Source organism: Neovison vison, chromosome 6 (genome assembly GCF_020171115.1).
Source record: "Neovison vison isolate M4711 chromosome 6, ASM_NN_V1, whole genome shotgun sequence".
Classification (NCBI taxonomy): Eukaryota; Metazoa; Chordata; class Mammalia; order Carnivora; family Mustelidae; genus Neogale; species Neogale vison.
This window is the reverse complement of record NC_058096.1, coordinates 81,450,011-81,475,356: the sequence shown is the minus strand read 5'-3', so window position 1 is coordinate 81,475,356 and position 25,346 is coordinate 81,450,011. Positions and strand designations below refer to the sequence as shown.

Sequence of the window (25,346 nt, the reverse complement as noted above, 5' to 3'; positions counted from 1 at the left end):
AGAAACAAACTGAGGGCTGCTAGAGAGGAGGTGGTTGCAGGTATGGGATAACTGGGTGAAGGGCATTAAGGAGGGCACATGGTGTGATGAGCACTGGGTGTTATATGCAACTGATGAATTATTGAAATCTACATCTGAAATTAATGATGTACTACATGTTGAATTTAATTTAAAAAAAAAAGAAAGATGCACGCGCACGTGCACACACACACACACCCCAAAGAAGAAGAAGAAGGGAGGTGAGGAGGAGGAGGAAGAAGAGGAGGCGGAGGAGTCACAGTCAATATGATTACACTCATATGTGGGATTTAAGAAACAAAACAAATGAAAAAGAAAAAAAGAGACAAACCAAGAAACATACTCTTAACTATAGAGAACAAACTCATGGTTATTAGAGGGGAGGGCAGGGGGTGTTGGGTGAAATAGGTGAGGGGCTTAAGGAGTGCACTTGTGATGAGCACTGGGTAATATATGGAATTGCTCAATAATTATACTGTACACATGAAACTGATATTACATTGCGTGTTCACTACACTGGAATTAAAGTAAAAAACTTAAAAAGAAAAAAAGAAGTCATGGTCAAAATCCAAGTTGGAGGGAACCGAGAGAACCTGTATTTTCTTCCCTAAAAATCCCTCCCTAATTTTGGAAGGATGATGACCCCCTTATTAGGGTCTTGGAGGAATAGACAAATTACTATGGAAATCTGGACAAAGGAGACATGCTTCAAGTTGGAGGGAGGGGTACGGGAGAAAAGTAATGGAGGAAGTGAGGATAGAGTCAAACAAGCTCCTCATAAGTCAAAGCTTCGGCGATTTCCTGGGGCCAATTCTCCATTTAACTGCACTTATCTCTCCTCAAAGTCTGATCTGGAAACAGCAATCTTCTAAGTCTCACCTCTTCCTAGTATGATCCAGTGGCACCTACCCTTGCTAAGAGCCTGCCCCTGTGACAGGACCTAGCATCCTCAAGGGCACAGAGCTTTTTTCTCCAAGGCATAATGAAGAGTCACCTTGGAGCCGTATTCTCAAACCATGGGAATATGGGATTGGCAGGGCTGCTTTGGGAGCCAGGCTGGGGAATGACTGCTTCCCTCATGCAGTTGGCCTCCAGGTCTCCAACTCCAACAAGAACAACTTTGCTTTTACCTATCTGAGGAAAGATAGATTCTCTTCAAAACTATTTGAAAAACACTGTCCTACAATATATCTTCATCTGAACCTTGGCAGACATCAGCAGAGGTCTAGTTGATATTTAAAACCAGGACTTTTGAGAGAAAAATGCATGCCCTCTGAAGGTCCATCCAAGGGTTCGCAGTCATACCACCCATCTTGTGACAAAGAGGCAAAGACAGATTTTTTTTTAATGAAACAGTTCAAACCTATGTTTTTTAATGAAATAGCATCTAACCTATATTCAGACATCACCACCCTGTCACCACTCGGGGTCAGGGAGAGCATAGAGAAGAAAATGAGAGAATGTGAAGAGGCAGAGGGAGAAGGTGGCTCCTTCTTATGGAAGACAGATTCAGGTGGATGAGGAGTCATGAGTTCTCTTGAAAAGGTGGTGAGATTCTTCTCAGGCTACACTTCCAAAGAATGATGGGGTGGCCTGTCCCATGTTCCTAGTCCTTGTAAACCCAGAAGAGTTCATCCCTCTTCTGCCCGAACCCTGCATAGAGAGTGCACAGAGAGTCTATGTGAACTATGTGGCTCTCCACAGAAAGGAGTCATTTCCTTGAAAATTGCTTTATTAATCAAATTAGCTGATAAACTAGGACAGTAACTACTACATGGACACAGACCTTTGGATTATAGAAAAATGAAATCACAGGGACATCATGTCCATGCAAAAACATTCTCACTCTGTGAAGTATGAGTTTGGGCTGGAGCAGGGACAACGGTTATTTACCAATGATAAGGATTTTTTTTTTTCCCATTTTCAGCACCCTTGTCCTTCTGAATGGCTTTTGCTCCCTTTCCTGGATATTTAAAACTCTAAGCATTTGTCAAGGAAACACACAGGTGCCACCAGCTGATTTAACTAAGCACTGGCATCTCTTACAGAGGTTTGAATGATAATTGCTCTGACCAAGAATGATACTTCCCATCACAGAGCAGGTTGTAAAAATTACAGATCCAACCCCATACCCAGGGAAAACTTCTCCCTTTTGTTAATCTTTTACAGAATAAATGATGGTATTGGAAGGTTAGAGAACAACCGGTAATTTATCTATCTTGGACCACAATGATTAAAAAACAGCCGTCACTTCAAGAACTTGCTTGATTTCATGAACTGCTTTATTAACCATTTGCAGAGACCACACGATTCAGATTTAGAGGAAAACAAGAGCTTTGAAGCCCAGGCAGCACTTTAAAAAAAAAATCCTACTCTTAATTTATCAATTCCCTTAAGTAGAGCCCCCTTTCTTCATTAGGAGCTGCTAAGTCACCTACCTACTGCAAGCCAAAGATATTTCTACTGAGAGCACATGGCTAGGCGCTTCCACAGGTGAGCTGGACTATCTTCTAGGCAACCTTTCGAACAAAGAGACCATAGACAATATAAAGCTCAAAAAATGAAGGCAGCCCAAGAAGACAGCTCCCTGCATTCATTTTTCTGTTCCTTTTTCTAGATAGCATGGGCTTTGTCCTTTCGATCCTTCTTTCTCTAAGAACAACAACCCTGGACTTCAGCACAGTGCCCTAGTTGAATGACATCCGACCAGCAAGTACCTGTAAGCCATGCCCGTCTCTGCTCTGGTGGTTTCCTGCAAGGAGATTCCATGGACACGTAAGAACTTCTCCAGAAACTTCCGTTCTGCTGCTCCGCTAGGCCTCGCTGGCCAGCAGGCTGCCTGGGGCGGAGGCTTGGTCACTGCTAGATGCCGTCTACATTTCAGAGCCGATTCACTGGATTTGGGGAGACCCAGCTTGGGGCTGGGGATGTCTGCACAGGCAGGTTTATACAGATGCATGTTTCAGAAACCCAAGGAAGCAGAGCTCATTTCAGTCTTTAGCTCTGAGACTGGCTGTATCTTGCTATGATTAACTTGGGTTATCTGGCTTTGGTGTGTCCCTAAAAGGGATCAGCTCATTTTCCTTAGATGCCCCTTCTTATTTGTGTGTGTGTGTGTGTGTGTGTGTGTGTGTGTGTGTGTGAGCAGACTCGTGAGTTCCTGGCAGAGCTGCCGGTTACATGTCTCTGTTGAGGCCTTTGTTAAAAAAAAGAGAGAGAAAGAGAGAAAGAAAAAGGGAAAAAAAGAAAAAGAAAAAGTCCCTGACAAAGTCCAATCACTTTTCTTGTCCCTGCAAAGTTCCCAGAGTCAAACTTCAGCAACTATGGATTGGCCCTGGGGAAAAAAATAGGGCACTCTTTCCCATGTCTTTCTATTTAGGTAAAAGGAAATATTTTGGTGGGATGTAAGCCAAATATTCTGTTCTCATAAGGATCATAAGGCCTTGCAGATGATTCATGAGTATGTAATGAGACCTTTCTAAATTATCAAGTATTTCATAATCAAATCATTTATTATACTAGCGACATGATTCATTTGGGTAGGAGGTCCATTAACCTTGTTCTTTTCAAGATGTCACTAACAAGTGGTAGGAAATATCAATAAGATGGTTGTATAAAGCAAAGAGCCTACACAAATACGCCCAACTGATTTTTGACAAAGATGTAAGAGCAATTCAATAGAAGAAGGATAAGCTTTTCAACAAATGATACTAGAAGAATTGGACATTTACAAGCAAAAACAAATAAAAACAAATGAACCCTTCACTTAACTTCATATTTATACCAAAAAAAAATAAATAAAAACGTATCACGGACTTAAATATAAAACTATAAAACTTCCAGGACAAATCACAGGAGAAAGTCTTCAGGACCTAGGGATAAGTGAAGAGTTCTTAGACCAGACACAAAAACCACAATCCATAACAGGAAAAATTCATAAATTGGTATCATCAACATCCAAACTTTTTCTCCATTAAAGACCCTATAAAGAGGATTTTAAAAAATCTAATTAGGCACTAGGAAGAAATATTTGCAAACCACATATCCAACAAAGGGCTTCTATCTAGAATATATAAAGAACTCTAAAAACTCAATAATAAAGACATCAATACTCCAATTAGTTGGTGGACAAAAACAGTAACAGACATTTCACTGAAGAAAATATGCAAATGGCAAACAAACACACGTGAATATGTTCAGCATCATTAACCATTAGGGAGATGCAAATTAAACCCATGACATATTCCTACACACCTATCAGATTAGCTAAATAAAAATGCCAATAACACCACATGCTGGCAAGGATCCAGAGAAACTGGATTGCTCACACATCACTTGTAGAAACATACATTGGAAAAGAGCACGGCAGTTCCTTTTAAAAACCAAACAGACCATGCCCGCCTCGGTTAGTTTGCTGACCCCGTCCCTCCACTGCCTTCCCCAGCTCTGCACGCCCTGGCTGGCACTGTCGCCGCTGCGTTCTCGTGTTTAATGATGCCCTCTTCTTGTGTGAAACAAAAGAAAATAATGCATTGTGTTTTTTTAAAAAAAAAAAAAAACAAAAACCAAACAGACCAAACCTACCATATGACACAGCAATTGTACTCTTGGATATTTCCCCCAGAAAAATGAAATCTATGTTCACACCAAAAAACCATACACAGATGCTTGTAACAGGTTTATTCATAACTGCCAAAAACCCACATTTTCTACAATAGCTGAAGAGTTAAACTGTGGTATAGCCACCCTATGGACCACTATTCAGCAATAAAAAGGAATGAACTATTGATGCAACAACTGGAATGGATCTCAAGGGAATTGTGCTGAGTGGAAAAAAGCCAAATTACACATGTCAGATAGGACTTGCTTTCTCTCCCTTCCCCCCATCGCACCACGGACACTCCTTTCCAGCTTCCCAATTTTTCTGTCAAGCCATCATTCTTTATCTTGTTTTCTAATTGCTGAATGTAGGTCTTATCTTGCCAACTTTTTAATAAAGCCCTTGAGAGCAAAAAAAGTCATCAAATATATGATTGCATTTATATCATGTCTTGACTTAACAGAGTTAAGTCATCACCAATTAATGGCTGCCAGGGGCTAGAGAAGAGGAAAGAGATGAAGGTAGCTCTGTCTATAAAAGGACAGAAGGGGGCACCTGGGTGGCTCAGTGGATTAAGCCTCTGCCTTCAACTTGGGTCATGATCTCAGGGTCCTGGAATTGAGCCCCACATGGGGCTCTCTGCTCAGCAGGGAGCCTGTTTCCCCCTCTCTCTCTGCCTGCCTCTCTGCCTACTTGTAATCTCTGTCTGTCAAATAAATAAATAAAATCTTAAAAAAAAAAAAAAAGGGGGGCAGATGGGGGACCGTGGTGCTGGAATTGTTACATATCTTGACTATGGTGGTGGCCACACCTACATGTGTGATAACTAACACACACACACACACACACACACACGTATGCAAGTGGACGCGTGCAAAATCAGTGAAATCTGCATAACGTCAGTGGCTCGCGTCATCAATTTCCTAATTGTGACATTGAACTATAGTTATAGTTAGATATGAACTGCAGTTATAGTTACAGTGAACTATAGTTATAGTTATGAACTATAGTTATAGTTATAAGATATCATTACTGGGAGTCACTGGGTAAAGGGGTTTACCTGTACTGTTCCTTATAACTGCGTGTGAATCAATAATTATCTCAAAATAAAAAGTCAAAAAAAAAAAAAAAAAAGCAGAGTCTCCTCATATAAGGGTCCCTCCACTTTGTGCTTCCAGCTGCAATTCTCCTCCCCCTGTGACTCCTGGACATGAATGGTTCATCCAATCCAACAGGCTCCCTACTCCCACCTCACCCATCACCATAGCTTTGATCATTTGACCTCCTCCCTCATGTCCTGTGAAAGCTCACCTCCTCTAGGAATTCTTTCCAGACTTCCTAGTCCCATGCATATGATCATTCCTTGAAATTCCTCTTGCAATTCATGTCTAAAGTATTCACTTGACACTTCTAAACTGTTTACAAATATTTGCACAAACTTGATGATCTCTGCCATATTTTTCTGCCAAACTTTACCATTATTATTTACTATTTGGAATTAACCTGCCTTTTTTTTAAACTTAAATGAATATATTTAGTGTTATGAGTTGGATGTTTGTGTCCCGCCCCTACCAAAAAAAATTCATATGTTGACATCTAATCTCCAATGTGATGGTATTTGGAGGTGAGGCCTTTGGAAAATAATTAGATCATGAGAGTAGAGCCTTGATGAATGAGATTAGTACCCTTTTTAAAAATTTTTATTTATTTGGAATGGCAGGCAAGGGAGAAGCAGGCTCCAAACTCCCCACTGAGCAAGGAGACTGACACGGGGTTTGATCTCAGGATCCTGGGATCATGACCTGAGCTGAAGGCAGCTGCTTAACTGACTGAGCCACCCAGGCACCCAGTCTTTCCATTTTCAACCCAACATCCAAAGCTGAGTCTCAAGGGAGAAAGAAGAACTTATAGAGAAAAGGCCAGAAAAGCGAGGAAGGACCCAGCAACAGGAGAGAGTCACAAAGAAACAGGCATTCCCAAGTCAAGTTTTACCTAATGTTCTATCACATACACGAGCCACTAGTTACATCTGATTTTGTGAGCCTTGGAAGTCTCCACCAAGGAAGAAGCAGAGGTGAACTGGAAAAGCAGTCATGGAAAATGAGACATGAGGCCTCTTCTAGACATCACTCTCTTTTTCTACTCTCTGAATATGGAGCCAGGTCCAGTAGAGGAGAGAGGGATGAGCAACCTAGGGTTGGTCTTAAACTGAAGTCTCTTCATTAAGTTCCAAAAGTGGATCACTGTCATTAAAGGTCCCACTTTGAAGGTGGGGAGTAGACACTACACATATATTTTTTTCACGATTTTATTTTTTTAAGTACTCTCTATACCCAACATGGGGCTTGAACTTAGAGCCCCAAGATCAAGAGTTGCATGCTCTAACTGAAAGAGTTAACCAGGTGCCCCAAGTAGAAACTATATTTATAAGCAAACTATTGGCTCCCTTGGCCATCAATGCAAATCAAAATCAGTTTTCAACTACATGTACAAGACTCTAAGAAATGCCTCTGAGCAACAGAGAGCAGCGGTAATGTCTGCTTTGCTCTCTTTCTTTGTCTCAGGAAGAACTGCTGTACACCGTTCAGAATCATTAAGTATTATGCCATCCCAGTGTGGGAAAAAGTGACAAGGCCATCTGAGGAAAGAGGTGTTTCTGGTCACATTCTGCTGATGGGGTGCTGAGACTCAGAAGTTACAAATAGAAACCCGTATAGCTCTGGGTGGTGAGCGGGCTTTACCCACACCTGCTCAGCATTCATACATAATGTGTGACCTTGGGCAGGACTTGACCTCTCTGTCCCCTTAGTTTTCTGTTGGCTCAGATGTAAGTTATCTCTAAGAGTCTTCTAGGTCTGGTGTTCTGTGAGTTTTAAAAATGGCTTGGACTAAACATTCTCAGAGGTGAGGACCTGTCCTGTGTTGACTGGAGAGCCTTGGATTCAATGAATTATTAGCCAGTTCTCTGAGATGCCAGGCCCAAGAATTGCAACTATTATTTTTGGAACAGACCAACATTTATAGCCAACTTTCCAAATTTTTCTTGGCGGAAAAGATGACCTCTTAAACACTCCATCTTGGATTTGTGGGCACATGACAGTCATCTAAAAATTGTCTTGGCTTGCAATTGAAAACTGAGGCCAGCGCTGGTGGGCGTGGGAGAACAAGGTTGTGTTTCCGCGGCTGGGATGAAGGAGTGCTGACTCCGTCCACATGAGTTTGGACAGGGCATGCCAGACCACAGATCAGAGCCTGTCTTTCCATTCCAATTATTTATGGGAACTTGGGCTCTTTCTCCGGATCTGGTGTCTGCTCCCTAGGACTCTGCCAGTGAAGCTGTGACACGTGTCATCACCATCTTCCCTCCACCTTTGCAGAAGCACCTGGGAGTCTAGGCATATGTAGTGAGGCCACAGTTAAATATGTGTGTCATATCAACACAACACAATGAAGAAAACATCACCCTGCCCTTGAGGAGCTCCCAGGAGCAGGAGGAGAGGGACTGGCAAAGCTTAGAAAGCAGTGCACTATGAGCTACAATGGAGGGATGCAGGGAGGAGACACCGAAACCCAGTCTTGGGTGGAGTGTTGGAAGCAAGACCAGTAGTGAGGGAAAGGTGGGATGGTGGAGGGAGTCCTTCCAGAAGTTTTCAATCAAGCAAGAAGCTTAATCTTCAATGTCTCTCTGTTCATCATTCATTCGGCCTTTCCTAGGAGTAATCCCCCTCAACTCCTTTTATGCTAAAGTTTTCCTAGGAATAGAAAACAACAGCTCCAGTGGGATGGGGGAGAGAGCACTTGTGACAATGTGTAGGATTATAGCAGGGGACAAATGGAAGTCCCATCAAATCAGCCTCAACACTGAAGGCACCACCTCCCCTCAGTCCCAGCCTCTTTTACCTCTTTTCCTTAGCCCTACTCCTTGCACATTATTGCATTATTACTTCAAAAACCCCTCCTCAACGTACAATCATATTTCTAATATATACAGAGACATGCACATTATAGACTTGCTCAAGAAATATGAAGTATACTTATTGGTGACCAGATTGACAGGTCTCTTCCTTGGCCTATAAAGGGCTTGTGGGCAGGACTGGTCCTTGGGATTTCACTAGCATCCTGTGTTTATCCCACACTGACCACACACCCACACAAAGAAAACATCTTTGAGTTTTGGCATTTGCAGCAAAAGCTCCCCTCATCACTTTGGGTGTGACTATATTGTTCCTTCCACAAAAGATCCCTAAAGATGCCCAAATGAGGCATTTGGTCTGAGTCTAATGCAAAGGAAATGACCAATGGGACTCCAAAGTACAGAAGTGCACTCTGTGGCCAGAAATATCTTGAAAGATGGCTGTTGGGGGCACAGAGTACCTTGGAAAAGAGGTAGGTGAGGAAGAAGGAAGGTGCATGATGGGGTCTTGCCCCCATCACATGGCTTTGTACTCTCTTTTTAAGTAATGTCAGCCATGAAAGGCTTGAAATCAAGATAGTATTGTGGTCACCAGCTGTTGAGTCATCCCTGAAGTAGTATTTCCAGGATGCTAAGAACATGTCCCTCCCTTATCCCCATCTACATTGGCCTGGCTTTGAAGAATTTCCATGGGGTGAGGGTGGAATATAGAGGGAAAGAACATGAGTTATAAAATCAGAAAGACTTGGGTTTGAATCCTACCCCTAACACACACTAGTGGATTGACCATGAGTACTTTCTGAGTCCCAATTAATTCCTCTGGAAAATATGCCTCACCATATTACCTCATGAGATTGTTGTGAAGATCAAAGGAAATAGGGCATTTGGTGTACCTGGCACAGAAGGCACAGCCCAAGACATGGTGGTTATTACTTGTCTGCCACATTACACAATCCCACGGTCAGCCATGGACATTGTCATCTATGTGGATAGTGCCCCCCTAGTGTTGCACGGCGGCAGAGCTCTGCAAGGCAGACGGACAGAGAGACAAAGTGAGCAACCCTTTTCAGGGGACTTAGTCCTATGGGTTACAGGACTGCAAAATTATGAGATGGCTTTAAACATGACTTCCTCTTTTCCAAAGAGAAGTGAAGGACTATTTAATGAAGTTGATTTGTTCTTCATCCAGTAAGAAATCCCTCCATCACTTCTTAAGTGTTGACTCAGAAAGCAGACTGGCAGGTTGCAATGACTCCCACACCTCTGCGGTCACTGCTCCATGTGGTCTGCCATCAGTCTCCCCCACTGTCTTCCACACATTATCCTTTTGGGGTCTGGAACTTGTCAGAGACAAGGCTGGGAGGCTGGGACTTAAAATCTCAGCTATAAAAGCCAGTCCTGAAAATGTATAGGTTCAGTTTGTGATACAATGCACCTGCTTTGAGGTCTTACTGGAATCCTTCTGTCTGAACCAATCTACATTTTCATCAACCTCTTTGAGGCACCTAACAAAAAAATCTAAAAAAAATTCAGGATTCTAACTAGAACTCTAAGAAGTCTTAGAAATCAACTGGTTCAATTCTCTTGTTTTACGAGTAAGGAAAGAAACATCCACATAAATTAGGTAACATTTGGAGTCAGTTACCATAAGAACTGGACTGAAGTGCAAGTTTCCAGAAGCCTGGGCTCAGAGGTCAGACAGACAGGTTTAAATCTTTGCACAACAACATGCTACTGTATGACGTGAGCATCTCTGAGTTTTTAGTTTCTTCTTCAGAGAAAATGGGAGAAACAGTACCACTTCCACAGAGGTAAGTAAGCTAAACCAGTTTATATATTTTAAATCCCTAAATACACCACACTGCCTCATGAAATGTCATTTCACTGTGTAATAACTGTAAATGTTCAATCATTGACCAAAGTTCCAAGGAAGTATGGTTGAAAAAATGATCCACTGGAAAGCCCTCAGTGTGTTCCTGCCATGGAAGACAAATGAATAGCTTCACTTTGCTTACTTTATTTGTGATAGAATGTTCTGTCTGCTGGGAAATTTATAAAATCTCGAGTACCAGAGCCCCATCAACATTTCGAAAAATTGTGTTCTACGTGGTTTGCTTTTCTAAAATCCCTAAGGATTATTCCAAGATAAACTCCAATGTGAAGCAATTTCAGCATTTGGCATTTTCCCAAACAGATTCAAATGCTAGCTCAAATAAAGTAACAACTGCATCTTTCGGAGGTCACCTTTTTAACAATCTTGCTAAATAGAACAGAAGCAAGAGTAAACAAATAAGACATCACAAAGCCCATGTCCCCAACCTCAATCCATAAACCATTTACTCTTTCTTGGTCATAATTCAAGCAAGACAGAGCCTCTTATTTACTGCTCCTCAGTAGAGTTAAGGTAGCAAATTAGATGAAAAAGCCATTAGAGGCAGGCTTACTGACAGCAATAAGAAAAATTTACAGCAAGGTGGGGATACAGGAGAAGCAATGGAAGGGGGAAATACGGAAGGAAAAATTTAAAAATAAGAGCAAAATGAAGCCTCTAATTTTCAAGGCAAATACTTCTAGATTCCTTAATAGTCCCCAAGGACATTTTAACATAGCACAAGAGCTGACATTTATTAAGATAAACTGGAGTTGTCAAGTTGTTTCTTCAGGTTTAAAAAGTTAAAAGAAAGCCTTGACACCTAAATTAGGAAGTTTCAGGTACCGGGAAAATCACTTGAGTGAAAATTTCCATTCTCTGACAATGTCAGGTGAACAAGGCCTAATTGTAACTAACTTCTGCATTTAGAAATACTATCTTGCCCATTCTCACAAGGTTTTTTCCATCGGTAGCTACTTGATGGTTCAGCTGATGACTAGCCTAAGAAAAGATCAACTTTGTTCTTAAGCCACAGACCACACATCCCTTTCCACCTGCCTCTTTGATGGCTAGTGGCCCCAACCTCCCCCACATCCTTGTAAAAGTCCTGGTGCATTTCGTGTTTATTTCGTCTTGACATTTCTCTCCCTTGTCTCTCCACCTCCTGGCAGAACTAATCACTCCTTTATTTCCATAGCGCTTCATTCCCCCTTCTCAGATCACACCAATAAAACTGTATTGTGCTCTCGTCGCCCCGAAAGGACTCCAAGTTTATTCAGGGTAAGGACCCTATCTTATGTACCCCCCTGCATTCCCAGATTTGAACATAATAGATGATCAAGCCTCTTGAATGAATTTGTTTCATTTTTCAGTTTGACTGTTAGAAACTCTTTCAATATTACATATATAGTTATAAAAGAGTATCCTTGAATTCTGAATATTGACTTCATTGGATATTCATGTAACTTAAAATACTATAAAAACACTTTTCAACTTGATACTTCTTTGCCATTTCTTTTGGATAAATGACCGTCTGGAAACTAAAGTATTATAAACAGATTTAAGTATTTAATATTTTGTTCAATAAGCAACTGGTGTTTGGACAGTCACATCATTCAAATTACGAAGCTTGGAGACAGAAGGAGCTGATCTTTCAAATGCATCCCATTTACAGAATTGTTTATCCTGACTATCACCTCCTTAGTCCTGGAGGTAATTAAATAATTCAACAGCCTTTTTGGACAGTTTGTTTCCTACTAATGCTCACAGCTATAATCAAATTTAATATGAAGATTAATTTACAAAATATGCTTTGGGTTTTGATTTTTTTTACATGAACTTAAATGGGAGATATATATAATAAAGAAAAATGTCTTGAATACAAACCCAATTCTCTTAACCAATTTTTCCTCCAATTTCTCACCATTCCACGCAAAAAAAAAAAAAAGGACATGTATCTTGTTTGAGGCTCTTGTTGAGCTAGGGAAGGAATGCCAGCATACCGTAAATGATAGGCCATTTTATTTAATCATTTTACATTCAAAACCATGTCATATCCTGCTGCTGGGGAACAGGGTGACTGGCTTGTCTGTCATCAAGAATCCCGTAAGTGTCTTCTTGAAAAACATGAGTGATAACGACATTGTTTGAATGAACAGACTGTCATGGAAGTTCCTCTTAAGAACACACACCTTACCAGTTCGGCAATAACAGACTACATTAATGAGCTCTCTTGGATCTCAACAAGTGCTCTCTGACTTTTGTTTCCATGGGTCTGATCCCGCCTCATGAGATAGCAGTGTGTGTCTGTGGCGCCCTGGCCTGTGGCTGTTACCATGGGAAGGGATGACCTGTTGACTCGGGCAACTTCGTCTCACAACCAACTGGGGGAGGGACAAAACACGAGCTGCAGGGACGCTCCTGGCTCACCCATCCATAGGTGATTCTTCTTAGGGCAATAAGAAAACGTCCGAGAGGTTCAAAATGAGAGCAGAGCCCTCATGGATGAACGTCAGCAAGGCTGTGTTCCAAGTCCCTGCCAAGCTAATATCAGATCACCATCTACAGGTTTCTGAGGGATATTACCCTTCTCAGTAAAACAGGAAAGTTAAGTTCCAAGTAGAAAAGCCAAAGGAGATGGACCCACCGTGTGGCTCTCACCAGGTGCAAAAGGCTTGGTGCGTCAGGCTTGGAATAAAGAGAATGACATTGAGAGTGAAGAAATGCCTTCATCTCTCCCTGTTTTAGGAAACAGACTCTGCCTTAGCACTCCTCTGCGCTGACTGTGGCTCTGTGGCCTAGTCTCTCTTCCTAGGCATGCATTTGGACTACATTTCCCAGCCTTTCTTGTTGTTCAGAATGGTCATATGACTGAGTGCCAGTCAATATCACTGCTGCCTATGGGTGCCACTTACAGACCTGGCCCATAAAGTACCCTTCACACGAGCCTCCATACCCTCTCCTCTCTATTGGATCAGTGTCCATTCTCAGCCACTGGCCAGCTTAGAAAACAAAAGTGAAGATAACAGAACTTTCATTATCCTGGATATCACCTAATTGGACATTCCTATACTTGACTGGATTCTCATGAGTAAGAAATAAACTTTCTTGGGTGAAGTCCCTGAAATTTCAGGATTTAGAAGCAAGAGTGACCCTTATTTAATAAAATCAATGGACTTCATTTAGTGAAGGGCATTCACTTACGCCTAACCATATAAACATTCAAGAACTCTTCCTGGATTGGGAACCAGAATCAGATACCTGGTCTGGAGCCCAGTTTAATTTCCTGGGGACTAAAGAAATATTTGGCAAGTTTCTGTTTGCAATCAGATTGCAATGTGTGTACCAATGCACACAAAAAAACTCCCAGTTTCCTTTGCCTTGGAATGGAGATTTTTTTCTGCCCAACTGGAAGACTTGACACTTGATGACATTTCGTGTAGCTTGAGAGGCTGTCAGGGGAAGGCAGCATTGCTTCAGTTGTCAACTCCAGACATCTGCGAGCAAATGCTTCTCAGAACCACGCTGGGTCCTCCTCCCACAGAGCAGAAGCACCTAACGCAACAGCGAAAATCTCTGGCAACACATTAGCACATGCCATTTAGTGACAACCACAAGCTAAAATTGGAAAGGCCAAGGCAGCTGTGACTGTGAAACGTCTGCTCCCTCTCAGGGCTCGCGTGAGAGGGAGAGGACCAAAGACTCTGAAATGTAGTTAGAGCCATTGAAGAGAGGATGTCTTGGGCGGGGGTTGGGGGGGGGGCACCTTCCAGAGCTTCAGCTCTTTTGATGGAAATAATTTCCAGGGAGAGAAGCCTGCATAAATATTGAAATTCACAGTCCACTCTATGACACAGTTCTTTGCTCTCCATGTGAGTGACTTTCCCCCATCCAAGCTGCTCCCGACCTCCCCCTGCCCTTTAGGACCTCAAATAGAGAGGGAAAACTGTGACTCCCACACCCTGCATCTGGGAACCTTATACTGTGATGAAAAGTAAAAGGTAAAATTATGCAAGTGACATCTTGGTGATGATCTATAATCAATCCAAACCAGGGAAAGGGAGGGTTCTGTTGGGTTAAGAGATGACATCTGTGGCCCGACCACCCATGTTCAAGTACTGGCTCTATCACTTCTTTACATCTGACCTAGGGCAGGATCTTTTGTTAGCCTGGGCTTTCTCCCATGAAGTGGAGCTAGCAAAAAGAGCCACCTCCCAGATTATTGGTAAGGATTAAAATGAATAGTCTAAGGAAAGTGCCCAGGAGATAATAAGGACTCAATAAGCACTTGCTGATATTAGGTAAACAAGGCAGGTGTCCTGGTCTTTGTCAATGTTCTCAAGAAACCCCCATCCAGGGTCTGGGAAAGACATATGGCTGTATTCATCCTTATGTTTGCTAGAAAAGCAGATGAGAGGAAATCATTTTCTCAAGCCATGTTCTAGACTGAATTACAGCCAATGTTTCAGAAAGAAGATAATAAAAAAATGCAATAGCAAACAGCTAGGTAGTGGTTTTAACGTACCATTTTCACATATATACTTTCCTCTTTAACATCCTGGGAGATGATGTAGATGCTTTTATTTTCACCATACAAATGGAGAAATTAAAGCCCAGAGAGGAGGCATGATCTGCTGAAATTCACACAACTGGCCCCTAACACAGCCAGCCACAATTTAAATCCAGGTGTCTCTATTCTAGAGACAAGGGACCGATCCACTGTGCATGAAGAGGGGACATGTCAGACAGACATTTCTCCTTGGTTAATCAGAAAGGATTTTAAGCAAGGGTGTAAAAGAAAATCTTAGAAGAGCAGAGTTCTAAGCAAAACAAGGAAGAAAGCAGCATGTCAAGATCATTCTCTTAGGGTTGGTGACTTTTTCCAGGCTCAGGAGCTCATGGAAGGAATCCATCAAAAGAGGAGGGTGGGGGGCAAAATAACAGAGGAAGGCTAATGGCCTCCAAAGGGGGGATGGGAATGGTAACATTTGCTGCAGGGCCCTCTCTGCCCTTACTCCTGTGTTGAAACATTTATAGATATTCTCCCACTTAATCCCCCCAACTCTGAATGTGCAGTATTGTCATTCCCATTTACAAGGGAGGACCCTGAGGTCAAGGTCACATAGATAGTGTGTGGTGGAATCAGGATTTAGAGCTTATATTTGCCCGCCCCAGGTTATGTAGGCCCTGAGGCTCACAGAGAAGGCAAGATCCACAATGTCTTTCAAAAGTGCATAATAAGCTAGAACTCTCTGGGAAGTGCGTAATAAGCTGCAGGACAAATGTAAGAAAAAATAACAAGCTGTATATTACAAAATTAAGCTGTATAAAATGAAATTAAGCTGCAGGTTTGCTGTAGGAAGGCTAAATTTTAAAATCATTGCATGGCATTACCCCAACCCATGAGAAGCAGAATCTTCAGTACATAGAGAAAGAACGGGGAAGGCTGACCTTAGCCAGGGAGTAGACTAGCAACAGCTCCAACAGCTGATCTGGAATATATGTAAGCATAGCCAGCAAAGAGACAGGGAATGTTTTACCCTCCTAATGAGAAAGGAAGAAAAATAATCAACAACAGACAGCAAGGAAATAGTCTTCATCACTGAGGGATGGGGGTTATAGCAAGTCCACAGGGCTGTTGTGTGAATTCAGTGGGATGAATATATAAAGGCCTGGGCAGAAGAAGGGATGTGTTCGAGATATCCGATGCATGTGAAGGAGATGAAATAAACATTCCTCTGTGTCACAACCAACTGAGCCACCACGTGCCCCCCAAAAAAGGAAACTTTTTAAAAGTCTAACATATCTAACAATGGTCAACCAACTACTAAAGTAATTCACTTTAAAATTGGAGGATTTTTTCCTGCTCCTACAACTTCAGAACAAACCACCAACATGTTTCCTTTTCCTTGCAGAGATAATCCAACTGCACAATCTCTATGAAGGTCAGCGAGCGGGAAATCAGACTCTATCCCCGTACTCTGGAGTATGAGATCATTAAACCACGTAGGCTCAGAACTAAAAAGAGCCTAAGAGATCAACTTGTCTACCCTTCTCATATTACAGAGGACACTTTGAGTCCTGGAGAATTTTATTTTATTTTATTTTATTATTTTTTTTTTTAAGAATTATTTATTTATTTATTTATTTATTTGACAGACCGAGATCACAGGTAGGCAGAGAGGCAGGCAGACAGAGGGGGGAGCAGGCTCCCTGCTGAGCAGAGAGTCTGATGTGGGGCTTGATCCCAGGACCCTGGGATCATGACCTGAGCCAAAGGCAGAGGCTTTAACCCACTGAGCCACCCAGGCGCCCCAGAGTCCTGGAGAATTTTAAAACTTACTATGATCACAAGGCAAAATGGGATTTGAATCATGGATGCAAGCCCATCAGCCAATGCCCCTGCCATTACATGAGCCCACCCCCAGGAATAGCAGAGGAACCAGAGCTGCTGAGCTCTTTCAAATCCACTGACATCCAGTTAGGAAAGAACCATGTGGGCAAATTAGAAGACCAAGACATAGACACTTACTGCCTTCGGTGTGTCCACAGTCCTTCAGAATGAACTGGACACATGCGAACATAACCCAGTTAACAGGAATATCAAACTGAGAAACTGCCTGCATTTTCCTAAGGTGACCTAAAAAGTAGTCACAGGGTTGCAGACTGAAGCAAGCTCCCAGGTATTTGGTTACTCCTCTGGAGGTTGGTGTGCCTGCCCAGGGATGTTTAGTTCCAACTCACCTCTTCGCCTCACCCCCTCACCCAGGGGTACAGCTGCACAGAGCACTGACGGCCTCCTGGCCCTTAAGTCAAAGGACATCAGTGTCACCTTTAGAAACCATGGCAATATCTTCCTTCCCATAGGGCTGCTGCTGGGATGCCAAGAACTTCCTCTAATTAATCTAATGCCTGTCCTATGGAGGTTCACCCTCTCACTCATCCAGTCATTCAATAGTCTAAGATTGCCTCCAACATACAAAACAACAGAACAAAGAGTGAGGAGGCAATCTTCCTCACTCATTATCTAAAATTATAGTTAAACTATACAAAAACATCTTCATGTTCTGACATTTCTGGAAAAATACTTCTAGGTGACTTCTCATGTAGACATTCTAAGATTTATAATCTTAAAAAAACATGCTTGCTCAAAGAAATATGTATCACCTTTTAGAAAAGAGCTTTTTCTTTAACAATGAAAGAATCTAATCGATAGTTTTTCTAAGAAAACAAAATATTGGTTTAAAAATTTAGTTATTCCTGGGGTTATTCCATAGTTGGTTAAGGATCTGACTCGGTTTCAGCTCAGGTCATGATCAGGGTTGTGAGATCGAGCCCCACATCGGGCTCCACACTCAACACAGAGTCTGCTTGAGATTCTTTATCTCTCTTTGCCCCTTCCCCTGTGCTCTTTCTTTAAAAAAAAAAAAAAAAAAAAAAAAACTTTTTAAAAAATTTAGTTATTGCATTGTAACTCATTTCCATCTCACTACATTCTGTTCCTGATACCACTTCCCTGATGCTGTCTTATGTGTTCTACATCAGTAAAGGAGGGGGGAGAGGAGAGGGAGATCAAAAGCGACTGAGTGTTCAGTCTTTACCAGATGTTTTATATAATTTCATGGAATCCTCACAACAGTCTTCTCAGCTAGGTATACCTGTACCCATTTACAGAATCACAGTGGAGTTAGTATACTCCAGAAAGGGGAGGCATCTCTAATAATAGGTCCAACAATCGTCTCATGATAAAAACAAGGACATGGAGCATGTGTCAGCAACTCTGTTAAGAACTTTCATATCAAAGTGTGCTTTCTATGTGCCAGACCCCATGTGCTTTCCTTATTTAAGCCATTTTATCTCCTCTATAGCATTGGTACTCTCATTATCCACCTTTAACAGCCAAAGAAACTAGTCACATAGTTGGTCAGTGGCAGAGCCAGTGTTCGAACCCAGCAGCCTTGTTCCCGGACTATGGCCTTAACCCCCAAGCCAAATGCCTTTGCCAGACAAGGGGCCCTGCCCAGAGCCCCCGGTCGGTAGGTGACACTGCTGGAATGCAGCCTGCAGACGACAGGACTCCAGAGGCATGTTCTTCATCACTGAGCTCCATCAACACCTCCCTTTGTCAAAGCTTACACCTGCATTTAGTGTCCTTGACTCTGTCTTCTTCCTCTTTGGGGACCTGGCTTCATTACTTGCTTTATACACTTCCTCTCCCTACTAGACTCTTCCATTTTGCCAAAAAAAAAAGTCTACAGATCGCAGCAAACTCCTTCCTGGACCCTGCTTCAGACTTAGCTGTCACCCTCTCTTTTCTCCATTGCCCCTTCTTTGGAATAGCCTGCACGCACTACCTCTCCTCCAGGCCTAGTCTCTGTCTGACTCTCAAGTCTCTGAAAACGGTCTCCTACCCCTCCATTCTCCTGGCCCCTCTCCCAGCTCCAGCCAGCAAGAACCTTTCTGGGGCATTTGTGGGCGTCTCCTGAATAGAAGCAGCTCTCCATTTCCATTTCACACTCGTTCACACTCTTCCCTCCACCTGGATCGCCTTCCCAGCCATGACCTTGTCTTGCTCAAGTCCTGCTCATCTTCCAGGTCCAGATCCAAGCACTTTAGCTGGAGGCACTGACTCCTTCCTCTGAGCTTTATGACCTCCTTTTTTAGTACTTCTTATTTAAGTACAGGTCTTATGTCCCCGAGGCTGTACCTGACTTCCTGTGGCAACGTCCATCTCAGGCTCGATTCTCAATTCCAGATCTTCCTGCATAAACTCCCACCAGAGCTTGCTGAGCTCATGGGTCACCTGCTGCCCTGTGGGCAGGAACTGCATCTACCAATACTCACCTTGGAGAATGGCCTGTCCTCGCAGAGAACCACACCTGATCCTCTGGAAGTAGGCAGAAGTAAATGATTTTTAGGAAATCAGGGGATTTTGATAGCAGAAAGAGGTGATTAGAAATGTGGCTCAGTGTAACTTCCTGCTTAAGAAGAAACATTTCTTAAGCTGGTAGAAATCACTACTGAAATGCTATAGCTAAATGTTCATTCGTGTGTTGACTTGCTCCACTAAATGTCCCCAGTCATTTCAATTTAATAGGTTCAGTCAGCTATGGTTTGGAATGTTAATACTGTATTAAACAGTATTTAAGAGCTCTGTGTATTCTATCCCCAAATCATTTTTCTCCAGGAGGATGGTGACTGTATGAATCCCCAAAAAGCCTCTATTAAGAACACACAATGAGGGGCGCCTGGGTGGCTCAGTGGGTTAAAGCTTCTCCCTTCAGCTCAGGTCATGATCCCAGGGTCCTGGGATCGAGCCCCACATCGGGCTCTCTGCTCCGCGGGGAGCCTGCTTGTGATCCCTGTCTGTCAAATAAATAAATAAAATCTTAAAAAAAAAAAAAAAAAAGAACACACAGTGAGGTGCCTGGGGGGCTCACCGGGTTAAAGCCTCTGCCTTCGTTCGGTTCGGGTCATGATCCCAGCGTCCTGGGATCCAGCCCCGCATCAGGCTCTCTGCTCAGCAGGGAGCCTGCTTCTCCCTCTCTCTCTCTCTGCCTGTCTCTCTGTCTACTTGTGATCTCTATCTGTCAAATAAATAAATAAATAAAATCTTAAAAAAAAAAAAAGAGCACACAGAAGTATCTCATAAATATCAGTTAAGCACAATAGGACCCTCAGTTGTCAGGTCCTAGGTGAAGTGCACATGCTTGCCAGATATTTTAAGAGTCGCCCCATCCTTAATTACCTTCATAAGATTTCAACACACCATGCACAATATGGGGTCACGGCTCAACCCTTATTTTAGAGCATCCAAAACCAAAATACATTACACTTACATTATCTCATCTAATTTTTACCCACAGTGCTTTGTAATGCTATTAGTCCTCTTCTGCAGCCAAAGAAATTAGACTCAAAAAAGTTAAGTAAATTAGCCAACCATTTGTTTGACTATAAAAATCAGTGCTATAAGATGAGGATTAAAGAGTGTAATTGTCATGATGAGCACTTAGTATAGAATTGTTGAATCACTACATCGCACACCTAAAACTAACATAACATTGTATGTTAACTATACTGGAATTCTAAAAACTTAATGAAAAAAACCTCAATGCTCTGAATTCCATATAAACACTATGTATCTAGAGAAAGCAATGAGAGAGGTATCCTCAAATATTACCAATGGGAGGGCACACAGAGAAAATATTTCCAGAAAGCAATGGCAAGACATACATTAAGAATAAATATGTATGTGTGTATATGTGTCTGTAATATTATATATATATAGTATTCGCCCACTAATTACACTTCTAGGAATAGATCCTATGAAAATAACTAGAGGTGTGATTTTTTAAAGTATAAAGATATTTATTATTATATTATTTGCAATAATGATAAATAGTAAGCAAAATAAGAAAAGCTAAGCAATAATATAGTAAGATGCAGTCCTTTGAAAAAAATTTTTACGTTGTCTTTAAGATAATAAAGTGCAGAGCACCTGGATGGCTCAGTTGGTTCTTAACTGCCTTCAGCTCAGGTCATGATCCTGGAGTCCCGGGATCGAGTCCCGCATCAGGCTCCCAGCTCTATGGGGAGTCCGTTTCTCCCTCTGACCTCCTCCCCTCTCATGTTCTCTCTCACTCTCTCTCAAATAAATAAATATTTTTTAAAAGGATAATAAAGTGCACTGGCATACTAGTAAGTGAAAAAGAAAGGTCAGAAACAGAATATATAGTATGATTCTAACTCAAAAGTCTGGAGAAACACAAATCAATCACTAGCAATAGTTGCCTTTCTTATTTAGATGTTTTCATTTTCAAAATTTTCCATCAAATTTAGATACTACTTTTGTAATCTGGAAAAAAAAAACCTGTTATTTAAAGACAACAAATAGGGGCACCTGGGTGACCCTCTTAAACGCCTGCCTTTGGCTTGGGTCATGATTTTGGGGTCCTGGGATGGAGTCCTGCATCTAGCTCCCTACTTGGCAGGGAGTCTGCTTCTCCCTCTGCCTCTGCCCACAATTTATGCTCTCTCTCAAATAATAAACAGACAAACAAACAAATAAGACAACAAATGAATTATTTAAAAATCATATCCACAGTTACCCAGGGACTTAAAGCTAACTTTTGCCTTCAACCTCAGGACTCTGGTTCCTGCACCACTCTCTCACCGTGCAGAGGAGTGAGCCCTCATATAAAACCAGCTTCGCAGTGTGATCAGTCAGCTCTGTAAAATGGACAGTTGGTATGAAGCAAATGATATCTGATTGCTTCATATGTAGTCGTATGTAGACGCAGCCCCAGAAAGGGGGGCCAGAACCATTTCCCACAGATAATGCACATTCTCTGCCCTGCTTCCTGCAATTTTATTTCTTAAATACACCAGGACTGCTGGACTCCTCTCAATTTCTAATGCTTTCTTCTAGTCATTTAATAATACCCTTTTTTCAAATATAGGTTATCACTGAATCGGAGGACAGGACAACCCTCAAACCAAAATTAAACTGCTGTAAAACATTTTCACTCCATCCTCTCAGAAAGGGAATGGGAGTTAGAGCCCTCTAGACCCTCCAAAGCGATGGCCATTAACCAACAATCTGTAAAATTCTTACCCATAGTAAATGTGTAATATCTTCAAGGTCTCCTCAATGCATTTCACATTCTGTCCTATAAGTAAGGTTTCCCAAATGAATACATTTGTTCTTATGTGGATCATATCTGTATTCTACATACAGGTCTCTAACAGACTTGTCATTCTTGGGCTATGTTTTCATTTATAAATGAAAGAAAAAAAATGGGTAGCCTGGGGGAGTTCACGTTCTACTACTTACATTACACTTTGAGAGGATTACATCATCGGTCATGTCATTGTCCTAGTGATCTTAGGGATTTAACTGTGGTAGGTAGTTCCAACATTGGGGTATAACAAGGAAAGGAGCTGACAAGGAGCAAAATTGTCTTCTTCTAAAATACGCACATATAGAGCTCCAAAGTAAATCTAATTTCTAAATGGACTCAGTTCCAACTGCACACACTAGTTTCTTCCTAGAAACAATCATGATGCAAAAATAAAGGGAGAGGAGACATTTGTAGTTTTTGATGATGTAGGACAGACACGATTTTCACTGTTCTTTAACACCTCACTAAGCAAAGGACACCCAAAGTTACTTCAAATCAATGATTAATAACACTGCCCCACAGATTACCATGGAAACCAATACATTAATTCTGGGTCATTTCTTCTGACTACAGGACAAATTGTTATTGTTTGACTAAAGCAAAAAAGAGGAGATATTTGTATTTCCCAAAAGTTGCTAGCTAAACCTGGTTAACTTAATTAATCTTCCCTTCAGACCTGATAAATATTACTCTACCACCAGATAATAAAGTAGGAATTTCATGATCATAAAACAGAACATAAAACAGGATCATAAAATTCCCGAGTATGATTCCTTTAAGAAAATCTTTTGGTCAAGAGAAAGTAAAAGGATGTGTTACAGAAGGAAATCATTATCAGTGCTTTCTATTGTCACTTAACTCTCTTTCCAGAAGCTCTTTAATGATAGCTTTAAGATTTATAGATATGAAGCACATTCCCAACACTGATAGATCATTCAAGCTTTCTTTGACTTGAGACCATTCCCCTTGGGTCCTTCCTCCGTGTACCCTAAATGTAGGCACAACAGCTTACAAGAGCTTCAGATAAATCACTCTGGCCATAAATAGTAAATGTATTTCACAGAACATTTCTAGAAACCTTAACTTGTTCTACTTTTTAAATGCTGATTTTTTTTTTTTTTAAATAGTGGCTTAGATTTCGAAATATCTATTTTATCCCTGCCTGGAAAAGGGAATGGAGCAAGGGAAGTTTGGGCATTTTGAAGTTTGTAGTCCAACAAGCTTTTATTTTACAGGCATCAAAGTCTAAATAAATTGATTCAATTATTAAATTAATTTTTCTATGGTGTCCTTTTGAAATTAGAGGTATAAAAATTGGGGCAGCTCAGAGCACACTGGTATGCTCTGATAAATAGAATGCTTTCAGGAATCGCTATGCTACCACGCAATCTCTACAAAAGAAATGTTCTATCCTTGGACCATTTCATCGCAACCTTTTTTTATTTCTAGTCAACTTTATTACTGTTTAATGAAAATAGTTATTTTAAGCTTTATTTTCACAATATTTTTCCTTGCAAAGTTATCTTTCATTCCTAAGAGATTTTTTTCAGTAGCAATTATAGGGAATAAGCACTCAAAGTTCAGGACTCAGAACTCTGTTACTCAGTACCTTTTGCCTGATAACATTGAGATTTATGAACTCTTTCTGCTCTGCACTATTTGAAGCTGAAGCTGAGAAAAGAACAGAAATTAAATCTATAGAGATTTGTCTTGCACTTACCTATTTTCTTCTAAATGTGCCATTTTCTCTTGATACTGTCTTCCTTACTCAGACAAGAGGCTCACACAAGAGGCTCACACTCCCATTGCCAGACTAAGCTCGCATTTAACAAATTCACACCACTCATCCGTCCACTCTTCAAACAGGCAAAGCGCATTTCCCTCCTTCACCCCAGAGTGCTCAAAGTAAAGAAAGTGGCGGGATGGGGGTGGGGGGTGGGGGGTGGCTAAGCGTTTTCTTGTTGCTGTTTTGGAAAGGGGCATTTTCCTGCAATTTTCCAACTCCTCTGATTTTCACTTAAGACAAATCTCAATACACACTCTTTGTGCCTGTCAGATCTTGAGGGCCTATAGCCTCCTTGAGGTAGAAGGGGGTGGGGGGGGCGCGGGGCGCGGTGCTTGGGGGCTGTTTTCTGAATCACCATCCCGGGAGCATTATTTGCTGTTTTCTCCAGTTCCTGCTCTTTGGGGTTACACCTTCTGAAGTGTCAATCATCCATAAAGCAAGGAGAGCTACTGAGCTCTCCAGCAGCACCGGCAAGTGGGCACCGGCTCTGATGCTCGGCGGCGGGCGCTGCGGGGGCGGAGGCTTACCTGTGGGGCATGCCGGTGGTGTAGGCGCTGGTGTGCTCGCCTGACAGCTCGTAGAGTTTGAGGTACCAGTTCATCTCTGCTTCGCGGACCAGAGCCAGTTGCCGTGCCCTGAGCTGGCTCTGCCCAGAGGGGCTGAGGCTGCTGTCTTTCCCATCGTCAGGGGCTTTCTTGGGAGATTTGTCTTTGCCCCCTGTGGAAAGCCCAGATTGTTTCCTTAACTTGGAATGCTCTTCTGCTATCTGACTCCCGGCGGCCCCCGTCCGGGCGGCCAGCATCCTGGAGGCTCGTGTCTGTCTATCAGAGGAGACTCTAAGTCACTGTCATCAAAGTAATTTGAATTGATTTTCCTGCTTCTGTCTCCCTCGTCTTCCCTGTCCTCCCCCCATCCCCTTAACCTTATCCTGCCAGAGAGCTGTAATTGAGCCAGGTCTATGGCTGGAGAGGAAAGGCTATCTCTAACTTTCCTGAGGAATAGCTAAGGCGGCCACTACCTGTGATATTTTCCAACGTGGGAGTTTAAAAAAACAAAAACAAACAAACAAAAAACAAACAAACAGAAAAACACCTCTAATAATATTGGAATGCTGAAGTGTGCAGTGTTATTTCTTCTTGGGAGCTAGGATTGAATTCATGTAAAAAAAAAAAAAACTCTGAACCTTAGAACATTCATGTAAAAAAAAAAAAGAAAAGAAAAGAAAACTCTGAACCTTAGAACCTTATATTTGGTCATCAAGTTATTTAAGAAAAAAAAAAAGACATCTAGAGGTTCATTAGCCATTCTTAGAGTCCCTTTAGTTTTTAGAGTTAAATGTGAATTTTCTCAAATAAGTTTAACAATGTCAATGGGGGGGATCATTTCTTTTGTGTAAGCCTTAAAATGATGTTTAACTTATTTCATAATCCCCTGGGAGAGGGGGGGCTTTTTGAATGTCAGTGAACCACGTAACATAC

The 25,346-nt window shown here is 41.8% G+C and overlaps 1 protein-coding gene across 2 annotated transcripts in view; it reads right to left on the bottom strand.

Annotated features, from left to right (window-relative positions):
• KCNAB1 (potassium voltage-gated channel subfamily A regulatory beta subunit 1) overlaps nt 1-25,043 on the bottom strand; it is a 403,134-nt gene extending 378,091 nt beyond the window's left edge. The window contains exon 1 of one of the 2 annotated variants that reach the window (XM_044251653.1): nt 24,396-25,043. In XM_044251653.1, coding sequence (XP_044107588.1) covers nt 24,396-24,670 — 275 coding nt within the window. In that variant the 5' untranslated portion in view covers nt 24,671-25,043. Of the gene's footprint in view, nt 1-2,735; nt 3,378-24,395 lie in introns of those variants that run through there. The other variant, XM_044251654.1, reaches the window with a different exon arrangement.
• Between the last annotated feature and the right edge of the window lie 303 nt (nt 25,044-25,346).